Source organism: Carettochelys insculpta, chromosome 3, assembly GCF_033958435.1.
Source record: "Carettochelys insculpta isolate YL-2023 chromosome 3, ASM3395843v1, whole genome shotgun sequence".
Taxonomy (NCBI): domain Eukaryota; kingdom Metazoa; phylum Chordata; order Testudines; family Carettochelyidae; genus Carettochelys; species Carettochelys insculpta.
In genome coordinates, this window is record NC_134139.1 from 183,950,769 (window position 1) to 183,971,687 (window position 20,919).

Below are 20,919 nucleotides of genomic sequence, written 5' to 3' on the forward strand. Positions count from 1 at the left end.
ACATGGATAAAACAAAAACAATGGTATTTGGAGATAAGGAAATAAGAAGGAAGTTCAGTGTAGATGGGCTCGAACTAGAGAACACAGAGAAGTTCAACGTATCATATGATCGTATCATATGATCTGGGAGCACCGTATCATATGATCTGGACTGTAAGAAGGAAATAGCAACTACAATAGAGAAAGCAAGAGTGAGTTTGAAGGAGATGGATAAGATCTGGAAAAGCAAAGTGATTTGCTTAGGAACGAAGCTGAGTGTCTTGAAAACGTGTGTACTCAGCAACATTGTACGGACTCAGCAACATTGTACTGATGTGAGACCTGGGTGATAATGAAAGATTCAAACAGAAGGATACTGGCGTTCAAGAAGAGTTGTGATAGAAAGATCCTGAGAATAGGATGGATGCAGAAGATCACTAATGAGGAATTACACAGATAGATACAGCGGAAAGAGGAACCTGCTGCAGAAGGTTATATGACATAAGTTACAACTATTCGAGCATATCTGCTGAATGAACGATGAATGAAAAATCAAGACCCTGGTATTTGGCCTAATGGACTGTTCCAACAGGAGAAGCAGACCCCACAGAGAATGGGCAGATGATACAGTAGATTGGTATGGAGCTAGTCTACAGAAACTAAGCCGTTCCACATGGGACTGGGAAAGATGGAAGGAAATAGTGAGGGAGGCATCAGATACCAACAGGTGCTGAGACCATGGTTGCTGTTGATGATGATGATGATGATGATGTGTTGTGCATGCAATGATGCAGAGGGAAAAACAAAATCACTTTGTAAATCACCACATAACTCTTGAGTACTGTGGTTTCAGCATGAGCCATGCAAAGTCCACTAACTTTTAAGATCTTCACTTCTGGAGGCATAAAACTCAGAAGTAACCATCCTGCAATTATGGTGTCTTTAGATCAGTGGTTCTTAACCTGGGGTGCCATGTAGCCCCTGGGGGTGCATGACACCCTTCCTGAGGGTGTGAGACATGCCAAATTTTTTTCAGAATGTAAATCATCGAAAACACAAATTAAGCACAGGTACGTAAGGACAACTACTTGGTTTCATCAAACCTGTGTATTTATTAACATTATACATTTTTTTAACTATTACTGTAATATACAAACAAAAAATCTATTTTCAAGTTTTTAAGTTAATTGTAGTGAACTTATCTGGCTACAAAATACAGTATACCACCACGTTGCAGGGTATTTCTTGATGTATGTGCAGATGCTGATGTGGCAGCAGCTTTGTTTGAATTCAGTTAGCTGCTGTTAGCGCATTGGGTACAGTTTACCTCCACAGCAAAACTCCACAACATCTCTGGGCAGTACCTGTGTATTTTTATATGCCTACTGTACTATTATTTGTGGTGAGTCATACATAAAACTTTTTTACATATATTTAATATGCATTGAAAAATGTATAGGCCCCCCACCTCCATTTTTGATAAGGGCTGTGAGAACATATTTTATTTTTGATAAGGGGTGTGAGAATGTATTTTGAGAACCAAAGGGGTGCAGATTGCAGTAAAGGTTAAGAACCACTGCTTTAGAGAAAGATTTCTTCCTGACTTCAGTAAATACCCTGTACTGTGAAGTTTAAATGCCTTTTCAATTATTGCCTTTAGACTTCTGAACCACAAATGTTTCTGATGGCTAGAAAGACACCCAGATTTCTATTTTTATTTATTTTTTTAGTAACAGCAAAACACTTACATTATTGAGGCTGAGGATTCCAAGCTGTAATGTAAATGCAGCTTGCCCCATATTTAACATTTGCAGCCTGCTTGTCTTAACGCTCAGGGTGAGAACCTGCTAATGCATACCCAAACTATCTACCATATTAAACTTGCTTTGTAGTTTATTTAATTTGCTAGGTAATCTGCTTTGATCTATTTGCTATCACTTACAATCACTTAAAATCTATCCTTTGTAGTTTATAAGCCCGTTTTTTGCTTTATCCAAACCAGTGAGTAAGAGATTCATAGCTTGAGGGACAAAGGGTGTTGCATATTCCTTTCCACATTGAGGAAATAAGTGAATGTTATGAGTTTATGCGCTATGGTTCTCAGTGCAGTGCAAGATGGTATAGTTTTCAGTTTATATTCCAGAAGGGGTGTGTACTTAGGGAGCTTGGAGTTGCCTTTCCTGTAGCCTTTTTTTATTGTTGGTTCAGGCAGAGAATCTGCATGTAACTGCTGCTAATTGTGTCCCAACTTGTGTGAATGCTGTGTGGAGGTGCAGGATCAGAAGCAGGCCTATGAGTCACAACAACATCGTGAGAGAGGGAACCCAGGCTGGTACATCAGAGAGCTCAACAGTCCCTCAGTTCCAAGTGGCACCCAAAGGGGAACCTGAGACGATATAACCCTAGGAAGAGATGTGCTGTGGTAGAATACCAATTAGATTTGGGTTCAAAACTCACTTAGATTTTTAGAAAAACAACATGAAGTCCTGTGGCACCTTACAGACTAACAGATATTTTGGAGCATAAGCTTTCATGGGCAAAGACCGGCTTCGTCAGCCACTCACGCATCGTGGTCTTTGCCCACGAAAGCTTATGCTCCAAAATATCTGTTAGTCTATAAGGTGCCACAGGAATTCTTGTTGTTTTTCAAGATACAGACTAACCAAGCTACCTCTCTGATACTTAGATTTTTAGAAAATTGTACCCTTAGGACCCTAACTTTGGTTTGAACAGTTGCTTCCTGTAGAAGCAGTCTCCTTGTAGTGTAAAGTATCACTCACGATAAATGAGGAGAAAGCAAAGGACGCTTTGTAGGTCTGTCCCCTGTACGGTAGCTAACATTAAATCTGGCTTCCTCCAAAAAGTATTTTCTGGCACTCTGCCTTACTGACTTCTTTTGGCAGCAACTCCCAGAACTTGGTTTTAAACTGTGTTGCCCTTCAATTTCCAAAAGACACACTGTGGTTTTGTATTAAAAGAAGCACCTCATCAGATTCCATTATGAAGTTCATAATCTTAATGCAGGCTATTTTCAAGAACAAAGATTGTGGTTATGTGACTATCACTATGAAGGACGTATCAGGATAATAAAAGAAGATGCCTGGGAATAATTCCAGAGAAGGGCAAAGAGTTTAAATCATTTTTTTAAAAATCTGGTACAGTTAGGCTATGACATATGAGCGTGGGATGCCTTGGCACTCTGGGAGGTAAGAGAGGCTTATATGGGAGTAAGTATACATAATTAATTTCGGAAGAGGGAATACTTGAATACCTGTAAAGAAGAACTTCTTGTAACATAGAAGGTAATTAAAGCCCCAATATTTCAGAGTTTCCTTACAGACAACATTCTATGTTTAGTAAGTGACAAGTCATTTGAGCCTATATGTCATAGTTTTTGTTTCCTGGTGCTCAAGTGCAGCCAGTAAAACTGCATAAGCATCTTAAACACTGATACCTACATCCACTTCAGAAATTTTAGGTATATCTGCAAGACGCTTGAAGTTTGCAACTTACCTCTACAGGAAGCATGTGTTTACTCTGATACAAAGAACGACACATCTTCAAAATTTCGTTTCCCATATTCTCTTTTTTCTCACTTGGGCATTTTGATAGCATGACCACCCCTAGTTTTACCCAGGGATTATTACTCGTGGATGCACTAAAAAAGAAACAGACAAGAAAAGAAAATTCAGAAAACGGTGACTTTAAAAACTGCAAATAAAAGCATGGTATAATAGTATGAAAAAATGAAAAGAGCTGGGGCCAAGTAGGAATCTCCAATTCTAAAACTGAGAGCAGTCTCTGGTCTACACTAAGTTACAACTGTTATGGTCCCTAAGGTATTGTATTGCAGCTGTGAATTAGCATACTGGAGCTCTCTCTTCCCCTTCCTGCTACAACCCCAAAGCCTAGATGGAGAATGCTTGGCATAGGAGTGGACACGGCTGCCCTTATACCAGCCGACAATTCCCTTTAATTGGAAGTGGGATTCTTAATTTGGTAGCTTCAGCCAGCTACTGACCCAACAGCCCCTCTCAGGTGATCAGAGAAATCATCTCATAACCACTGACAAAAAAATCAATACCAAGATTATGTATATATAGGAGGATCAGATACTATATACAGATAATAACAAATATGCATTTCTGCTTGCAAATCCTATTAATGAGTTGAACCATGTATGTATACACCTGGCTACTAAATTTATTAATGCCCATCATCTAGCCCTCACTTATTTGTTTTCATTAGTACATCTCAAAGAACTTCAAAATGAGATACACTGGTTATACACCTAAATTTGGCCTCTAAATATCCTGTTTTAGTAAACAGCATTATGAAAAAATGGTTATTGTTCTGAAGTCAATGTTTGCCACGATATGTATCTCCCAGAGCTATTACCTAGTCTCAGTCTAAGGAAAAACACCAATAAAGGACACCACAGTGAGTTGAAAAATACTGACTTTTTAAATGGTAGTTTCTGATATGAAGTACTAATAAATGACAATGCAATTATGGAGAACATTACTAATAAGCTCACATTCTCTTTAGACAGTCAATGCCATATAATTGCTTTTTCACAACAGGAATAGCAAAATATCACAATTTATTGCAATCAGGTAAAAGTCTCAGTAAGATTATACCACAGTAAGCTCTAATCTATTTTCAGGTACCTAGATAAATGGCCTAACTTTCAGAGATGTTAACTACAACACTGAAGCAAATGGGGCACTGCAAACACTAAGCACTTCTCAGGAGCAAAAATTACATTTATACTGTAAACTCTTTGAAGCCAATATCTGTGCCTCTAAAATAGCTAGCACACAGTGGAACCATTAAAATGATAATAAGAATCTCCCCAGTGAATAGAGTGCATGCTCATTTGGTACAAGACTCCCTCACTGGACCTTTTGGAAGAAAGGAATGGAGGAGTTTAAAGGGGTTCTAGAACCAGTTCTGCACAGGATAACAGAGGGAAGATTCCTTTGCTGTAGGAACCAAGGAAGGCAGCTGTAATATTGTCTTCCAAGGACCCTCTTACTGGTTGGGCCTTAGGAAGCATGCTGGTGGTGGGCAAAGTGCATAGTGGGGCAAAGCAGTAGTATGTAGTACTAAAGAGATTCTGGGCAGTGCTAAAGATATTCTGCAACTAAAAGGCAGAGTGGGACTGGCTGTCATAACTTAAGCTGACAAGATGACTCCAAGATGTCTTAAAACCACCACAAATCCCCATCACCTCTAGACTGAAAGTTCTGCGTTACACTTCTTTGAGGCACAGAGCAAGATCTCAGCCTGGATCTTGAAGAGTCAACATTTGTCAACAAATATCTTTATCATAGTCAAGGAGGATCAGACAGCTAGCAGAGGAGAAGCAAGCGCACAGAAAGCGCAATAAGGACTTGCCAGACACCCACCACATCTGCAAGAGATGCAGCAAGGACTGTCACTCTCGTGTGGGTCTTCATAGTCACAGTAGACACTGTAAATGAAGTCCTCAATTGAAACTATAAAGGGCGCGATCCATAGTCTACGCAGACTGAAGGATGCCTACTACTACTACTACTACTACTACTAGTCAAGTGACAGAATTATCTTTGATTGAGATAAACTGGCCTCCTCATATTAGCTGTGGAAAGCAGAGAAATGGGTTTACATATCTTTGAATTTGCGTTCCAATGACACAGGACATTTTCAAAATTAATTCAAACTAAAATGGAAAACCACAATATGATCAAATCATACCCAGCGGAACTGAATTCATAAATCAGCTCCCTCATTTGGCACCTATTGACATGTACGCTGCAAGGCACCTTGGAAACCTTCTTTGCTAATGTTGCTACTGAATGGCAATTGGTGAAAAATGCAACCAGGCATCAGAAGTAGAGAATATCATACAGCTCCAACTACTACTGAAAAATCAAAACAGTTGATGGAGTCAAGCAGAAACACAGCCCAAGCAATAGATCTGCTAAAATGTGGGGAGGACAACTGTCAATGCCCATTACACCTATGCTTCCTGTTACCCATTTACAATGGTTAGTGAAAGATGACCAACCCTGGTTTCAGCAGAAGAGGCTATTCCATCCTGATTTGTATGGAAGACAGAAAGCTACTGGTAGTAGTTGCATTTCAGTGAAAAAGGACTACAAGCCATTATCTTTATTCTTTCTTGACGTCTTAAAGTATTTTGATCATTTATAGTCAAGGAGCACCCATTATTGCAAGTCTTGCTGCTGTCAGTGGAGCCCCTCCCTTCCTCTTCTCACAATCTCCTTGGTCAAACCGAGGCATAGTAGTTCTTATAGAAACCCTATTGCCATGTGGAGCAGGCAGTGCACAAACATCCAGAGAGACAGAAAAAGAATGCTGCAGCTCCATGATTGCAACTGACTAAATTTATAGCTTATGCTGTGGTTCCAGGATTAGACTCCTGAATTGTCTGAGGACCCATATCTAAATCTGAGGTTGAAATCACCCTCAAAACTGAGGGTTTGGTGATGAGCTTTTGATGCCTGTTCTGTTTCCTGCTTATGTTTCTCTCTGCCGCTAATGTTTTTTTTTAAACTTTACAGATGTTTCTCCATAATCAATGAAGAAAAAAATCATCTTGTTTCCTTCTCTTAATTTGCTTACTGAAAATGACAAAAAGCCAGGACTGGTTTGAGTTCATCCTTATGTATCCAACATATTCATCTGATGAAAAAAATAGAGAGAGTAAATAATTTATATAAGGTTAATGGACTAAGGGGCAGAGATGTATTAATGATTTGTTTTTTATTTTTAGGAGACAAAAGCTCTTTGGGGCAACAAGCATAACAATTTTTGTTATTTCTTAAACAAGTTGTTTCATAAAAGAAAAAAAATATTTCTAACATACTTGACCATTTCTGGGGAATTATCTTAAAAACCTAAACATACCATACACTATGAAGTTCACGACAGGAAATCTAGATGCACAGGAGGGGTTTATACATTCTGGTTAGCCGGCTAACAATCACACAAACTTCACAGGTCTCCTGGTCACTAGGGTGCAGAAATTTTGCAAAGATTGGTAACTATCTTACACGACTGCACAGTCCTTATTGGCAGCTATTTCTATACATGTAAATGACTGTTACAAAATGTCATACAGATGTATATTTCTGTTCATAGTGTCGTATTCATGGACCATTGATTTCTGTAGCCACTGTAATTGCAATTTTTGCTTTTGCTCTCTCCTGTTACATTCCATCCTTAACAATATACAGTGAACTGAAACTCTCACTGAACTCAATAGTCACTCCAGGAGTTCAGCACCTCTGAAAATCAGGCTACAGGACTTTGAATCAACTGGTATTCAAACAGACCTTGATGGGAACTGAAGTGAGTCTTTACAAAAAAAAATCCTGTTTTCTGTTACAAACCCTGAGCAGTCTCATTCCTTGCATGAATTCATAAACTTCAATCATTCTGACATTTTCATTGATTCAGATTAAATGTCAGGCCGATAGTTAATTCAGCCCACCACCTTCCTCATTCCTTCACAGTGCTGCTGATTTATTTCTTAAAGTATCAGCTATCAGTTGTTTCCAAGTCCAACCTATTTAGACATAAAAAACCTTCTATAATTTATGCAGGTCTCTAACTTTCAGTCCCTAATTGGGATTATCACAAACCTCCAAACTACTGAGGTTTGGCTGATCACTAATTGGGAATCAAATACAAATCAACCTGCATTTTGTTTTTCCTACTCTTTTTCTTTTTTCTGGGCCACTCTGCATTATCAAAACGAAGAATTAATATAACAAACCTGGAGCAAATGTAGCTGATGAATCAAGTTATGAATTGGTAGGAAATACAATTGTTCTCAAAGAACAATTTCCCAGAGGTAAAAAGAAGAAAACACACAATATGAATAACCTAAGAACCCTGAGACATTTAGCCTCTGCTATGTATTGGGAAACAAAATAATAGTAAGAAGAGTTGGATGGCCATGCTGAATATTTTTCTCTCCATGTAGTCACCTTTTTAGCATCTCTGTCAAATCAGAAGAGGGACTTCTCTTTAGGACAAGATATAAATTATGAGTAAAGATGAAAGATTCAAATCACACTGTTTCATTGTGGAAGAGGCAGGAGATGGTCTGGACTCAGTCTCAATCCGGCTGCTGAGCTAACTGTGTTGCCATAGATACTGAAATCAGGAGACCAAAAGAAGTACATATGGAGTCCTCTCTCCAAACTGGCTTGGGGAATGTGTATTTCAGCAGGGTTCTTCTGCAAACTACCAACCTCCACAGATACTTGTTTTGAAAAGTTTTAGAGTAATGAACACTTACTGGGAGATGCCATTTTGCTGGAGAAAGATGCACTTGGCAAAGAAGCACAATGTCTAAATCTAATCCTTCTTCATAAGGAAAAATAGCTAATAGCAAAAGCATTTGTTTCACTACAGGCTGACTGAAATTTCAGTTCGATTGTCAACATTATAAATTAGATCAAAAGAATGACAACAAAATCACTATTTAAGGCTATAAACATAACATTTAGTAGAATTTTAATTGGAAAATTGGAAATTTAATAAAATTAAATTAATTTAATTGGAAAATTGGAAAATTAATAGAAAAAATCATGTTATGAAAGTCCATAACTTTAATCTTTGTTCAAAGGTTGTGATGATTTTACACTGTAATTTCTACATTGTTTTTGATCCATTTAAAATGCATTAAAGGTCTGTAAAAAACAAAAAAATAAAAAAACAGGGAAATGAAAATGTGATACTAGGACAACTTAGAGAGCAAACATGCTGTAATTTTTAATCTCTTAAAATGATTTCATTGTTCATGAAAAGGCAGTAAAGAAGGAATTAAATTCTTGGTTCAGAAATCTCTAATGCATTGGAAAAGTCTTCAAACCAAACAATCATTGCAGATTTCTTCTTAACATACCAGTATTTTAAATGCAGGCAAAAGTATTCATTTTCAGAAAAATAAAAATCCACCTAAATTTCTCAAACAGGCCTTTTTGGGAGACTATTTCCTATATTCAAGCAGAATGTGATCAATGGCACCTGGAACTCAAAGTTAAGTGGAAGTTGGTAACCAGATCTTCTTACCTAATTGCTGACAGATGAAAGATGGTACTCTGTGCTGGCTAGCCCATAAAAAGTTGATTTTATTGCTCTCATTGAAGGATGAATAGAAGGATGGATGACTGCTGATGGCATAATGCAGACACAAAGAGACTCTCTAAATCTTAGAAGCCATGATCAAAACATCAAACGAACAGAATGCATAGAAACATTATGGGCAGACAGAAAGACAAAAGACTGATAACAAAAATATTGGCAAATTAAGGCCAGCTATATAAATGGCTTCAGGATGTGCACAATGCTCCAAAAATAATCTTGTGTTATTTTCTGGACAGCAGTGGCTCCAATGTACACCTCTTCTTTCCCTGTAGAATAATCTAGGATGGGACAACTTGGTAGCAGTTGTAGAACAGAAATGTATCAATTCCTGGTCACATATAGAAGCCTAGACTGTTCTCTCCGCTCTTGGGCCTTCCCTGGAAGGGCTTTCTATAGCTTTTTCCCAAATGAGCAGCTTTACAAAGAAGGTTTAGGGGAACCAGACCTAAGGTGAAAATCTTCAAATCACACTGAGGTGCTGATAGCAAAGCTCTGATTTGCAAATCAAGCTACTGTTCATTAAGATTTTCTTTTTCTTTTTTTAAGACTAGGCAGTTTAACCATAATAAGAAACACAGAGAGCAGCAAAATTAATATGCGTCATCGAGGAGGCTTTTTAGAAATTTCTTGTCCCACATATGCAATTGTATTTTGTGTGCCTTCCACAAGGGCCTATTTAAGATGGTTATACTTCTTTATATAACAGTTTGTTTGAATTCACTGACCGGAGGCTGCATGAAAGGCTCAGTAATTTAAAAATCAAAGTCGGAGAAAGAATACTGTTCTGCCAGATTTCTCTTTGAAGAAATACTTACATGGTTGCACTTTTCATAGGTGGCCAAGCTTGCAGGAGTAAAACCAAGTGTTGAAACTCAGATTGATGATTACTAGAATGCAGGAGTTCCAGGAAGAGAGAGTACCTTTTTTCTTCATTTTCAATATCAATTATTTCTACCTGCAAGAAAAATAAAGTAATAAACAACAGGATTTTGATCAGTTAACTCTGCCATTCCTGTCTAACAATAAATGTGGTGTGTTCTATTTGTGAAGGACATCATTACTGTAAAGCAAGTTGGAAACACAGCACAAGCAATTTTCTTATAATTGTCAATTATCTGAAATAAAGAAACTCATAGATAATGGAGACTTACTTAAATACGGTTCCTAAAATAACTAAAACCTACACAAGTAGATCAATGGATTAGTTCAAATGATCTCTTCACCTAATCCCTCACACCTCTAAAAAGGTTCCTCTCATATTTCCCCAATACATATTAATGTGTAAAATTGCTTTTTAAAAGAATGCCTCCCACCACACACACCACGTTAAAAAAAAAAACAAGAAAGCTACCAGTATTCTATTTAAACTGGGGGCATCTAATCATCAATCACTCGAGAAGGAAAGTATGGGTGCTATTTTTTAAGCTCCTGTTTACTACACAGAACAACTGTTGACTAGCACCAAAAATATTTTCTGTATAGGTATTATAAATAAAAAATAAATCTTTTCCCTATCTGGCACACCATGCATCTTTACTCAGAAGACAAGGCTTCTCCTTGAATGTATGTAGTTCTCTCTGAGGCTTTCATATGAGGACAAGTATAATTATAATATAATACAAATATTATATAATATAAATATAATTACCTTATGCTGCTCTCATGGTAAAAGTGCAAGGTAAAAAAGGTTTGGCCATTAACTGGAGGCTGCTATTAAACGAGAATAAGCTTCTTTATAAAGGTGTGGCGATAACACAAATGAGACTTCTCAAGTGATATATCCAGTCACAGTAAACCTGACACATTGGGCACTGCATCTGATGAGGTGGGTCTTTGCCCACAATAGCTTATGCTCCAATAAATCTGATAGTCTATAAGATACCACAGAACTTCTCATTGTTTTTGCTAAAACATCAAATGGACCAAGAAGTTTTCCTCAATCTGTCACAACTTTAAATGATTAAAGCTTATATTCTCATAGTCTTGAGAAGGGGTTTCAAAATAGCAAAGAGCAGCCATTTTTTCCAATAAAAAAAAAATCAGTAATTCAAGAGCCCCAATGCATGTGAGTAAGAGATGGCCCTTAATAAATAACACCAAACCATACTTTTTGTAACTCCTTTTTTTAAGAACAATGCACACACTATTACTGCAGGACATTCACAAACTTTTTACATAATCTATTTCCTCACACTTCACATGTGTGCTTTGTACAATTCTCTTCCTGACCTCAACTCCCAAACTTTCTCTCTCTCTGGAGTTATCCAACATTTTGAGATCACGTATTGTTGCTATTAAGATCTGAATTGTTCATTTTTTGGGCTTTCAGATGTTCACCATTTATTGAAAATACCGAGGAGGGTATTTGCAATTAGAGAGTCAGGAGCCACAAATAAGTGCTTAAAGAGCTGCATGTTGTAGACTCCTGGTCTTGAGGGACTAGGAAAACATGGGCAAACTTTTCAACTGGGATAGAAAAATACAGAATGCCCGTGAATCCATGGAAATGCCCACACAATTTTATGGCTTTAATATATTTAAGGTTGGTAGTTTGTTTCTGATGTATCTAAAATGTGTCATAAATAATAATATTATCTGAAGCATTATTATTTTACAATTCTGGATATTTAAAATATTTAGTATAAGCAATTGGCCATTTCAAATATCACAAGTAATGGCTACTATTTGCCTAGAAATGTAGTCTATGATGTAGTTGTTTGTAACAAACAATCAATATTATCCTACAAATATGGTAGGACATGCTCCTCCTACTTCTCCACCATTTAAGTGTTATTATTTACTTTTTTAACTTCGCCCTGATGTTGGAATATATAATCTCCCACACAGAAAATGTTAAATTGCTTTCCTAGCTCACAAATACGAAAAAGATGGAAGCAATTTAGAGATGAAAAACAGCTCTACATTATGATCAAGGTTTCTCAAGCCAACCCAAAGGGTTGATGTCTGATGTTCCTAAAATCTCTTGCTTCAGTCACTTGCAGGATCTAGGAAAGGACCCCTCATTATACATCTAATTATTTTTCTTCACTCCATCTTCTAAAGCACCAAAGAGGAACATGGCCAGAGCTGAGACATTGGGCAGGACTGGGGTCTGAGGAGGTTCCAAACATTTATTTTTTAAGACGGTTGGCTGTCTGGTTCTTGCACTTGCTAAATCCTGTTGGGAAAAAGTTTTCCTCTAAATCAGACTGGCATTGGGACTGGGGGCTTTTTGCCTTCTTCTCTAGGATGGGGTGCCGATCACTTGCCAAGATTGCATGAGAGACCCCCATGTGATCAGTTTCCCTCACTGAAAAGTCTTCAGTCATTGGTGTACCTCAGTTCCTCCATGTGGTATATAATAGTTCAAGCTTCTGTAAACTGTAAGGCTCTAATTTTGGTTGTTGGGTTTAGTGTATGGTTCTAGATCATATTGATGGCTTATGATATACAGGAGGGTCAGATTAAAAGGTCTGGTGATCCCTTCTTGTCCTAAATGATATTGTATTGATGAGTACAAAAGTTTTACAATTGCAAAACAGTGCACTGAATACATTTGACATCAATAAAATGTAGAGTGAAAGAGGGTTTCAACTATACTGCCCTAATGGAAGACAAAATTACAAGGAATACAAAGAGTTTTCAACTAATCTAGCCTACATTCCAAGAGTGCTCTCTCTCAAAAATCTCACACATGCTTCATTTAACAACACTTCTCACATTATAGGATATATTTGTTTTCAGAGTAGCCAAATGGATCATAACGCCTCACTGGACAGATATATCTTGAAAAGGGGCTTAAATCTCTTGTGACTACAGAAATATATCGAAGACAATAGTAGCTTCAGTTTGAACAGGGAATCTGGATTGAGAGACTCTTTCAATGACAGGATTAACTTTATATTTTAATAAAATAAACATAGTACACAATTCTGCAACATTTTTATTTTTACAATAACTTTTTCCCGAGGTCATAGATGTCTGTTGTAAAGAACCACAAGAAATGGAAGGAAGATTTTGGATTCATTACTAGGAACTGTAACTGAAATAGAAATACTTCAAACTCACTTCTTCTATGGTATGACTATCACTACCATCCGTTAGGCTATGTCTACACTTGCCCTATACGTCGAAGGAGGCATGTTAATCAGGCTGATGACAGATTACTAATGAAGTGCTGCAATGAATATGTACCACTTCATTAGGCTAATTCTCCCCCACGGCGACTTCCAAGTGTCAGATTTCAAAGTGTCAGCACGCCGTTAGCCACAGGCACTTCGAAATGCCTGCTCTACTTCAAAGTGTCTTTACTTCCCAAAATTACCATGCCCCCTTCGAAGTACAGGGCAAGCGTAGACATAGCCTTAGAGAAACAAGTGGGACTAGAGGAGAGAAGAAACAGAAATGGGGAAATTCCCCCCCCCTTTTTTTTTTTTTTTTGCTGAAAGAGTAGATTTGGGTTGAGAAAAATTTTGCAAATTCATGTTGATTTTGGCAAACTATTGTCGTTGAAATGACAAACAGAAAATATTTAGGAAACATCAAAATGGTTCATTTTCATAATGTAAACACGTTTTCAACTTTTGGGGCTAGATTCGCAAGGGGATCTGGGTACCACATCTGGTACTACTGAGGTGGTGGTGCCCTCTTACTATGACTAATTAGTGTATAGCACACTCAGCCCAAAAATGGGAGTCCCAGGTTCAAATTATCAGTCTGGAGCAGGGATTTGACCACAGTTTCTGCTCCATGTCCTAACCACTAGACTAGAGAGTCATACATTCTCTCTCTTTGGTCCCATAAATAGTCAAATAGTCAAAAGTGAACAGCTTCAATAGGGGAAAGACAGACACACCTGCCCCAGAAGCCAATAACCTTAGGATAAGGGCATTTGCCTTGGGTTTCTCTACTCCAGATTTGAAAGAGTCTCCAACATCCCAGCTGAGTGCACTGAGTATTGGGCTGTTGTTTATCAGTAAGCAGAGCTCCCCAGTGCAACCGCCATTGTTTTGTGACTCTAGCCCTTTATTTATTCTTACTAAAGCAAAAGGTTAATAGTGGCTGAAGTCAAAACCAAACACTAGAACATTAGAATGAAACATTTTCTAATTTGTTGGATGTAACCAAAAACTGTGGAAAATTCTAATTTTGATTTGAACCAAGCTGATGTTTTTGAAACTATCCATAAACTATAAAATCAGTTATTTACACAGCTCTAAGAAGTAACAAAAGGAGTCAGAAGAGAGTGATTAAAGGTAAAAGTAATGTACAGGATAGTAGAGGAATGGTGAAGGAAAGGTGGTCTGGTGTGAAAGTTAGAGGGAGATGAAAGGCCTCTGAAGAATCAGTAACATTTTCTCAAATCACTGGATCAAAAATGATCTTTCACACACACACACACACACACACACACCCCCTCATGACAATTGTGTCTTTTTCAATTTATCATATGCTTCTTCCTCTTTCAGTCTTCTTCTAGTGCTAGTGCATTGCTTTTTTTGTTTGAAGAAAGGCTTTCAAAGATGGGATGAGTTCTTGACACAAACCTTACTTTTGTACATAAATATTCAATGGCAGAAGCTACAAATGCTACTAGACATCATATTATTTTAGGCAGTATGTTTGTTTCACATTCTAAGCTTTGCTCTGCAACTGCAAGGGCTAGAAACTAACTTTTAAAACAAATAAAAGCTGATATTTTGATATATCACATGACTCCAGAAGTTTAGGTTCTACGATGCTTATCGCATAACGATCCAGTAACGAGTAAACTTTCTGGCTACGTCTACGCCAGGGGAAAACTTCGAAATGGCTAAATCAGAGAATACTAATGAGGCCCTGAAATGAATAATCAGTGCCTCATTAGCATGCTGCTGGCTGTGGCACTTCAAAAGTGCTGTGTTTTGCTTGTGTGGGGCTTGTCTACACCAGGGTCCTTTTCAAAAGGACCCGGCAAACATCGAAATCCCCATATTCCTGTCAGCTGAAATCCTCTCATGGGATTTTGACATTTACAGGGTCCTTTCAAAAAGGACCCCCATGTAGATGAGCAGTGCGTGAGCAAAACGTGGAACTTTCGAAGTGCCACAGCCAACAGCATACTAATGAGGCACTGAATATTCATTTCAGTGCCTCCTTAGTATTCTCTCATTTGGCCATTAGCATGGCCATTTTGAAGTTTTCCCCTAGTGTAGACGTAGCCTTTATATCGGGTTCCACTTTTCATTCCTCCATTTAGCAGGGGCCCCCCACCCTCAACCTGTCTAATGTAATCCAAACTGATGGAAATTTTGGTTTTGTTAATATGAAAAAAAACCCTTTTGGCTTATGTAAGAAAATAAGTATGTAGAATATAAAATCTTTATTAATCGGTATATAAATGTGAATACACATACATAAAGACAGTAACATAGTTCAACATTTTCAGTGAGATGGATGACTCAGCAGCTGATCATGCTGCACCCCGATGAAATTTCACATCCCTCTAAGAGAGGCCCACCCCCTGAGTTTGCATACCTCCACCATAACCTGCCCACAATGTCCACATATACATGCTTTGTTATGCACTTTTTTTTAAAAGAGTATTCCTGGCTGACCGCAACATTAAAAATGCATTGAGACCCAATTCTGCAGACTTAGGTACATGCTTCATGTCATACACTAAAAGCAGCCTCACTGTTTTTAGCAACACTATTCATTTTACACATTCTGTTGAGTGCCAGACAGATAACGTGTATAATTTTTGTGGTATCTTGGCAAGAAAAACCTTTAGACAATATAGCACACCATACTGTAAGCAGGTAAATCTCTCCAAGCAGCAAATTATGAAAAAAGATTCTGCAAGAAGTGGGCTTTGTTTGGTATGGAAAGACTGATTTTTAAAATGCTTTCCAGATACTATGTAGCTCAAAAATAACATACTTACTAAAGACCACTTACAAATATTAATAAAAGATAAATCACAACATACACAAAGTAAGATGGTTCTATACTATAAAGACAAATCAGCTGAAGGTAAAACCTTGAGACCTCTTCTTCGTTACAAAGTGACAGGCTTCTCTGCCATACTCTTTAAAACTCCTTGCTCAAGAGGGTTTTGAAATAATACCGCCACCAAACTAAATCAAACCACAATCTATTCAGTGACAGTGAATACTACAAGGTATGAAAAAGATGTGCATGGAATATACCAACATATAAGGTAAGTGAAAATATAGCCTACCACGCAAATAATAAATATGAAATTGTATCCATAGCATTTCTGAGAGCAGTTTACCATTCAGATAAGCGGCCTTCTCATGGGATCACAAAATCATAGAACATTATCAAGACATCTTTATCTGAAACTGTAGTAACATATATTCTCAAGGTTTCATGAGCAGACGTTGACCATGACAGCTTATAATCAGGCCCCCTCAGGCTACGATTACAGTACAGAACTCTGTCAACAGAAGTCACTGTTGGAAGAGATTTCCTGACAAAACTTTTGTCCTCAGAGTTTGGCCACACACAAAAGCCAATCAGAAGAGTGCTCTGCTCTGTCAACAGAGCAGCCAGATTGTCCAGACACTCTCTTGACAAAACAGACACCCAGAAGCACAGCAGACAGGGCCACCCACTGTTCTGGAAGCCCTGTCTGTCAAGAGAAGGCCCCATCAGAGCATCCACATGGATTTTTTGTCAACAGAATCTGTCTACATTAGAGTTATGCCTCATGGCTGAGAGGCAGAAGCACGCTAGCAAAAGTGCTAAGTTTTGTAACCGTACCCTAATAGAATGACACAGGCTCAGACCACTTTGGGTTTAGAGGCCCCAGCTCAGCCCCAGTCCCTTAACATATTCAGCTTCACAGGGTCATACTAAAACCAAACAAATATATGAAAATGAACACGAAACATTTATTTATTAAGAATTAAGTCATTGTACCAATAGCATATATATTAAAATGCAACTTTATTTGTGAGTTTCCACTGCAAGCAAAACTCTCCATTTTAAGACTGCTTTTCTGGCTTTGTTGTGTGCAAACTGTTTATAATAGAAGAAAAATCTAACTTATGTGAAACATCACTGTAAATGTTAAGCACTGTGAGCATATTCAAATACTCATGTTCCATTGTAGAAGGATGATAGTTCTTTGCTTGTTTTAACATGTTGAATGTGTATTCGCTAAAGCCACTGATGCAGGGAGACTGACAAATATAAGTAATGCAATTGTGATAATAGGAAATACAGTCAATAGGCCAAGAGCAAATATTTCTTCAAGCAGTTCTTTTGGCTTACAGTCTGATTTAAAGCTGATGGAATGTGTATGTTTCAGAAAAAATGATCTCATTACAAACATCTCTTGAAATTTTGCTGTTGTTCCTTTACAGAAACTGTACAGCTGCTCAATACAGATTTGTATCATTTAATTCTTTGCATGCCCATAGAAATCCTAAAGGGGTACAGATTTGTCAGTGACTCAAATCAACATGTAGTGCACATTTGACAGAGTAAATAATAACAAAAAATAATTTGACTTGATAGTGCCTGTCTGCATCAGACAGATCTCAGGCTGTGACTTGTGGAAAACTCAGATGAAATGTTGCAGATTTGGACTCAAAGGATTGCATCTCATTGATCATGAATGTTCTTACAGTCTAGATAATACATTATGTTCCTCTCCAGATATGTGAACTTCTCTACTTCTCTAGTTCAATCCCATCTACCCTCCTCTTCCTTCCTATTTTCTTATCTCCAAATACCACTTTTTGTTTTATCAATGTTCATAATAAGTCCATATTGTTTCTCTTCCTCATTTAGCACCTGCACCATTTTCACTAGCTTCTACTCATCTTCCTCAATAATAACTCTATCATCCGCGAATCTCAAGTTGTTAATTCTTTTCCTGTGCACAGATATCCCTTCCACCTCTTCCTTGATCTTGTCCATTGCTCTTTCTAGATATGTGATGATGATACTCGGCGATATTGGATCTCGTTGTCTTGTACCTTTACTCGTTCTAAATCAACTTCCCAACTCCCCACACATTCTTACCACTGCCTCTGCATTGTCACTGATACCCTTCAACAACGTTATCAGTCTGCTATCCAATCCAGAAGACTCCAACACTGCCCAAGTCGCTTTCTGACCTATACTATCAAACTCCTTCTCAAAATCGATGAAGCAATTGTAGATGTTCTTGTTCTTTCGTCAAGCTTTCTCTGCTATTAATCTTAGTGCCAATATCTGCTGTATGGTACTTCTATCTTTCCTGAACCCTGCTTGCTCGTCCACTAGATGTTCTTCTATCTGCGATCTTGATCTCTCCATCACCATCAGCATCAGCACCTTGAGTAGATGACTTGTTAGGGCAATTGTTCTGTAGTTCTTGAGCTCCAATTAACTTCCTTTCTTATGTATTGTCACTAGCACACATCTTGTCCATTCTTTAGGTGCCTTAATCCACATGGATGACATTAAAATGCATTCAAATTTGGATATATACTTATGAATTGACTTCACCTCAGTTTGAGCCTGTGCTTTGAGAGTAAGAGGTTGAAGCTCACTTAAAGCCTCTCAGAGTACAAATGCTTGGCAACTGGTTTTTGCCATCAGTTCATGCTAACCAATTTGTTGTTAACATGCCGTGAAGGGAAACAGGCAGATGTTGCTTCTGAGGACTGCTACTAAAGAGTTTGTCTCAAAGTCTATGATTTCTTCCTGGCATGATTCAGCACAATCAGTGCAGACAAAATTTAATGTGTGTGATTGCCACAACTGGAGCAAATACAGTTTGCATCTTCCTCAGGGAGGACTGCTGGTAGCCTGTTCTACTTCTCAGCCATATTGGATTCACTGTCATAGGTTTGGCCAATGCAGACTTGAAAATTTAATAAGAAACTTTACAGAATTTCTAATACTTGAGCAGCAATTTCTTTTCCATTCTTTTTTGTGATGTTATCAAACAAAATTAATTGTTCTTCAACTAAAACATTTGAACTTCCTGATATTTTAACAAATCCAGGTTGACTGATCTTTATGAGAACAGTCTGGAGTTGCATTGATAAATGAATTGAAAAGTACTTCACATGTCTTCAAGAATTTTTGTTTTCACAAACATCCCAAATAGCTCAATAAACTCGTTTTGTATTCTGGTAGACAAATAATGGACTTGCATGAGTTTTTCATTCTCTTGTGATTCACAAACATGCTTAACATGACCTTATAAAAGTGGGACATACTTGCTAAAAAGCTCAAATATAACAAAGAATTTTTCATTTCTCTGGTCACTGATATATTGACTGAAACCAAACAAACCCAATCCCTATTCAGAAAGAAAAAGAATGTCATTCAATATGTGATCAAGGAGTTTTTTCCACTTATCAGTTTCTGTGTTTAATTCACTAAGGAGTAAGTTTTCAATTGAACTGTCAGCTAGTGCTGCTCTGCTAACTGATTTCCATGTAACTAATAGCTTTATGCGATACTGAAGTTTCATGTACAGATATTTGGTCTGTCAACTTCATCCAACCACTACTGATGCTCCAACTGAATGGATCCCATAATACTGATGCATTTGAAGTAGTACTGTTAACAGTGAAACAGAGTACACAGTACTGTTCTTCCTAATGTATGTTACTGTTTCTGTTAAGACCCCTTCCCTTTATTCCCAACAGCATAGTCTGGTATAATAGTCTGGCATAACTATTTAATAGTCTGGTATGAGGCCTAGCTAATGAGAACATGGTTCACAAATGCAGCTAGTGTAAGTGGAAAATTACCCCTGCCTGTGTCTAAAGACAAGCAAGTGAAGACCACATGTGGAAGGCCAGATGTGGAGCCCCTTACCCTATGTTACAGGCCCAAGCAAGGTTGTAGCCTGGGATGGGGCCTCAAAGTCTACAGGAAGATATAACAGCCCCAACAGCTGCATTCCAATGCTGGTCTCATGTTCAGAGAGAGGCCTAGATTGTCAATAATGTGATATGACATCCTCCTTGCAGTCCCTACTGGATATCTCCCACGTTTGCCAGCCTAGCTGCTCAGAGACATTAACAATGTATTACAAATAAGTATGCTTGCCACGTATTTTTACTCTTTTTGCTTTCAATCCCTCAGATATGTATCTGTGGAAAATATCTGTTTGGAAAGAGTCACCATAACTCCCATGGACAAATGATTAAAATTCAAACATAATTAGAATTTAATGCATGCATTATATCAGTAATTTTTTTAGGAAAACCATCTGTCTATTAGATAAAATGTTGATGTAAGCTGTGGGCGGAGTCATAGTGTAACCTTTCGGATTACTGGTTTATTGTGTTTACTTTGTCTTGCTGCTAGCACCTATCCAGGGGGTCAGGAACTCCCATCCTGTCATTTCTCTCCGTCCATTGGCATCCTATAAAATTCAATTGTAACCAACTGCTTGATAGTGCCCCACTGAGCCTGACAAGTGAAATGGCACTCCATCAGCTTTGTGTAACAAACCCTCCTGCTTGATTCTACATGGTGTCCACACTTTGTTCCTACATCTTCCATGCATCACCAGAACCAGTCTCTTATGCAGATTTCTCATTTGGAAAAGTTTTTGTCACCAGATGAGTTGGAAAAACATGATTTTCAGCATCTTTCCGTATATTCATTGAAATCTGAAAACTACTAACTTTGAGAAACAATTGCATTTGAGTAACATTGTTCTGATCAAGAAGTCCCATATTAGGTTCTGATGCCAGTGTGGTAACACTGTGTCCTGTGTGAGTAATAAGTTCTTGCTGTGCAGAATCTCCAAAG

The 20,919-nt window shown here is 37.9% G+C and overlaps 1 protein-coding gene across 1 annotated transcript in view; it reads right to left on the minus strand.

The window, feature by feature from the left end:
* The window catches only part of NBAS (NBAS subunit of NRZ tethering complex), a 353,016-nt gene that overhangs the window by 21,639 nt on the left and 310,458 nt on the right, over window positions 1-20,919 (minus strand). Inside the window, exons 49-50 of the mRNA XM_074991286.1 lie at window positions 9,960-10,099; window positions 3,493-3,637 (exon numbers count right to left, since the gene is read on the minus strand). Coding sequence (XP_074847387.1) covers window positions 3,493-3,637; window positions 9,960-10,099 — 285 coding nt within the window. The remainder of the gene's footprint in view (window positions 1-3,492; window positions 3,638-9,959; window positions 10,100-20,919) is intronic.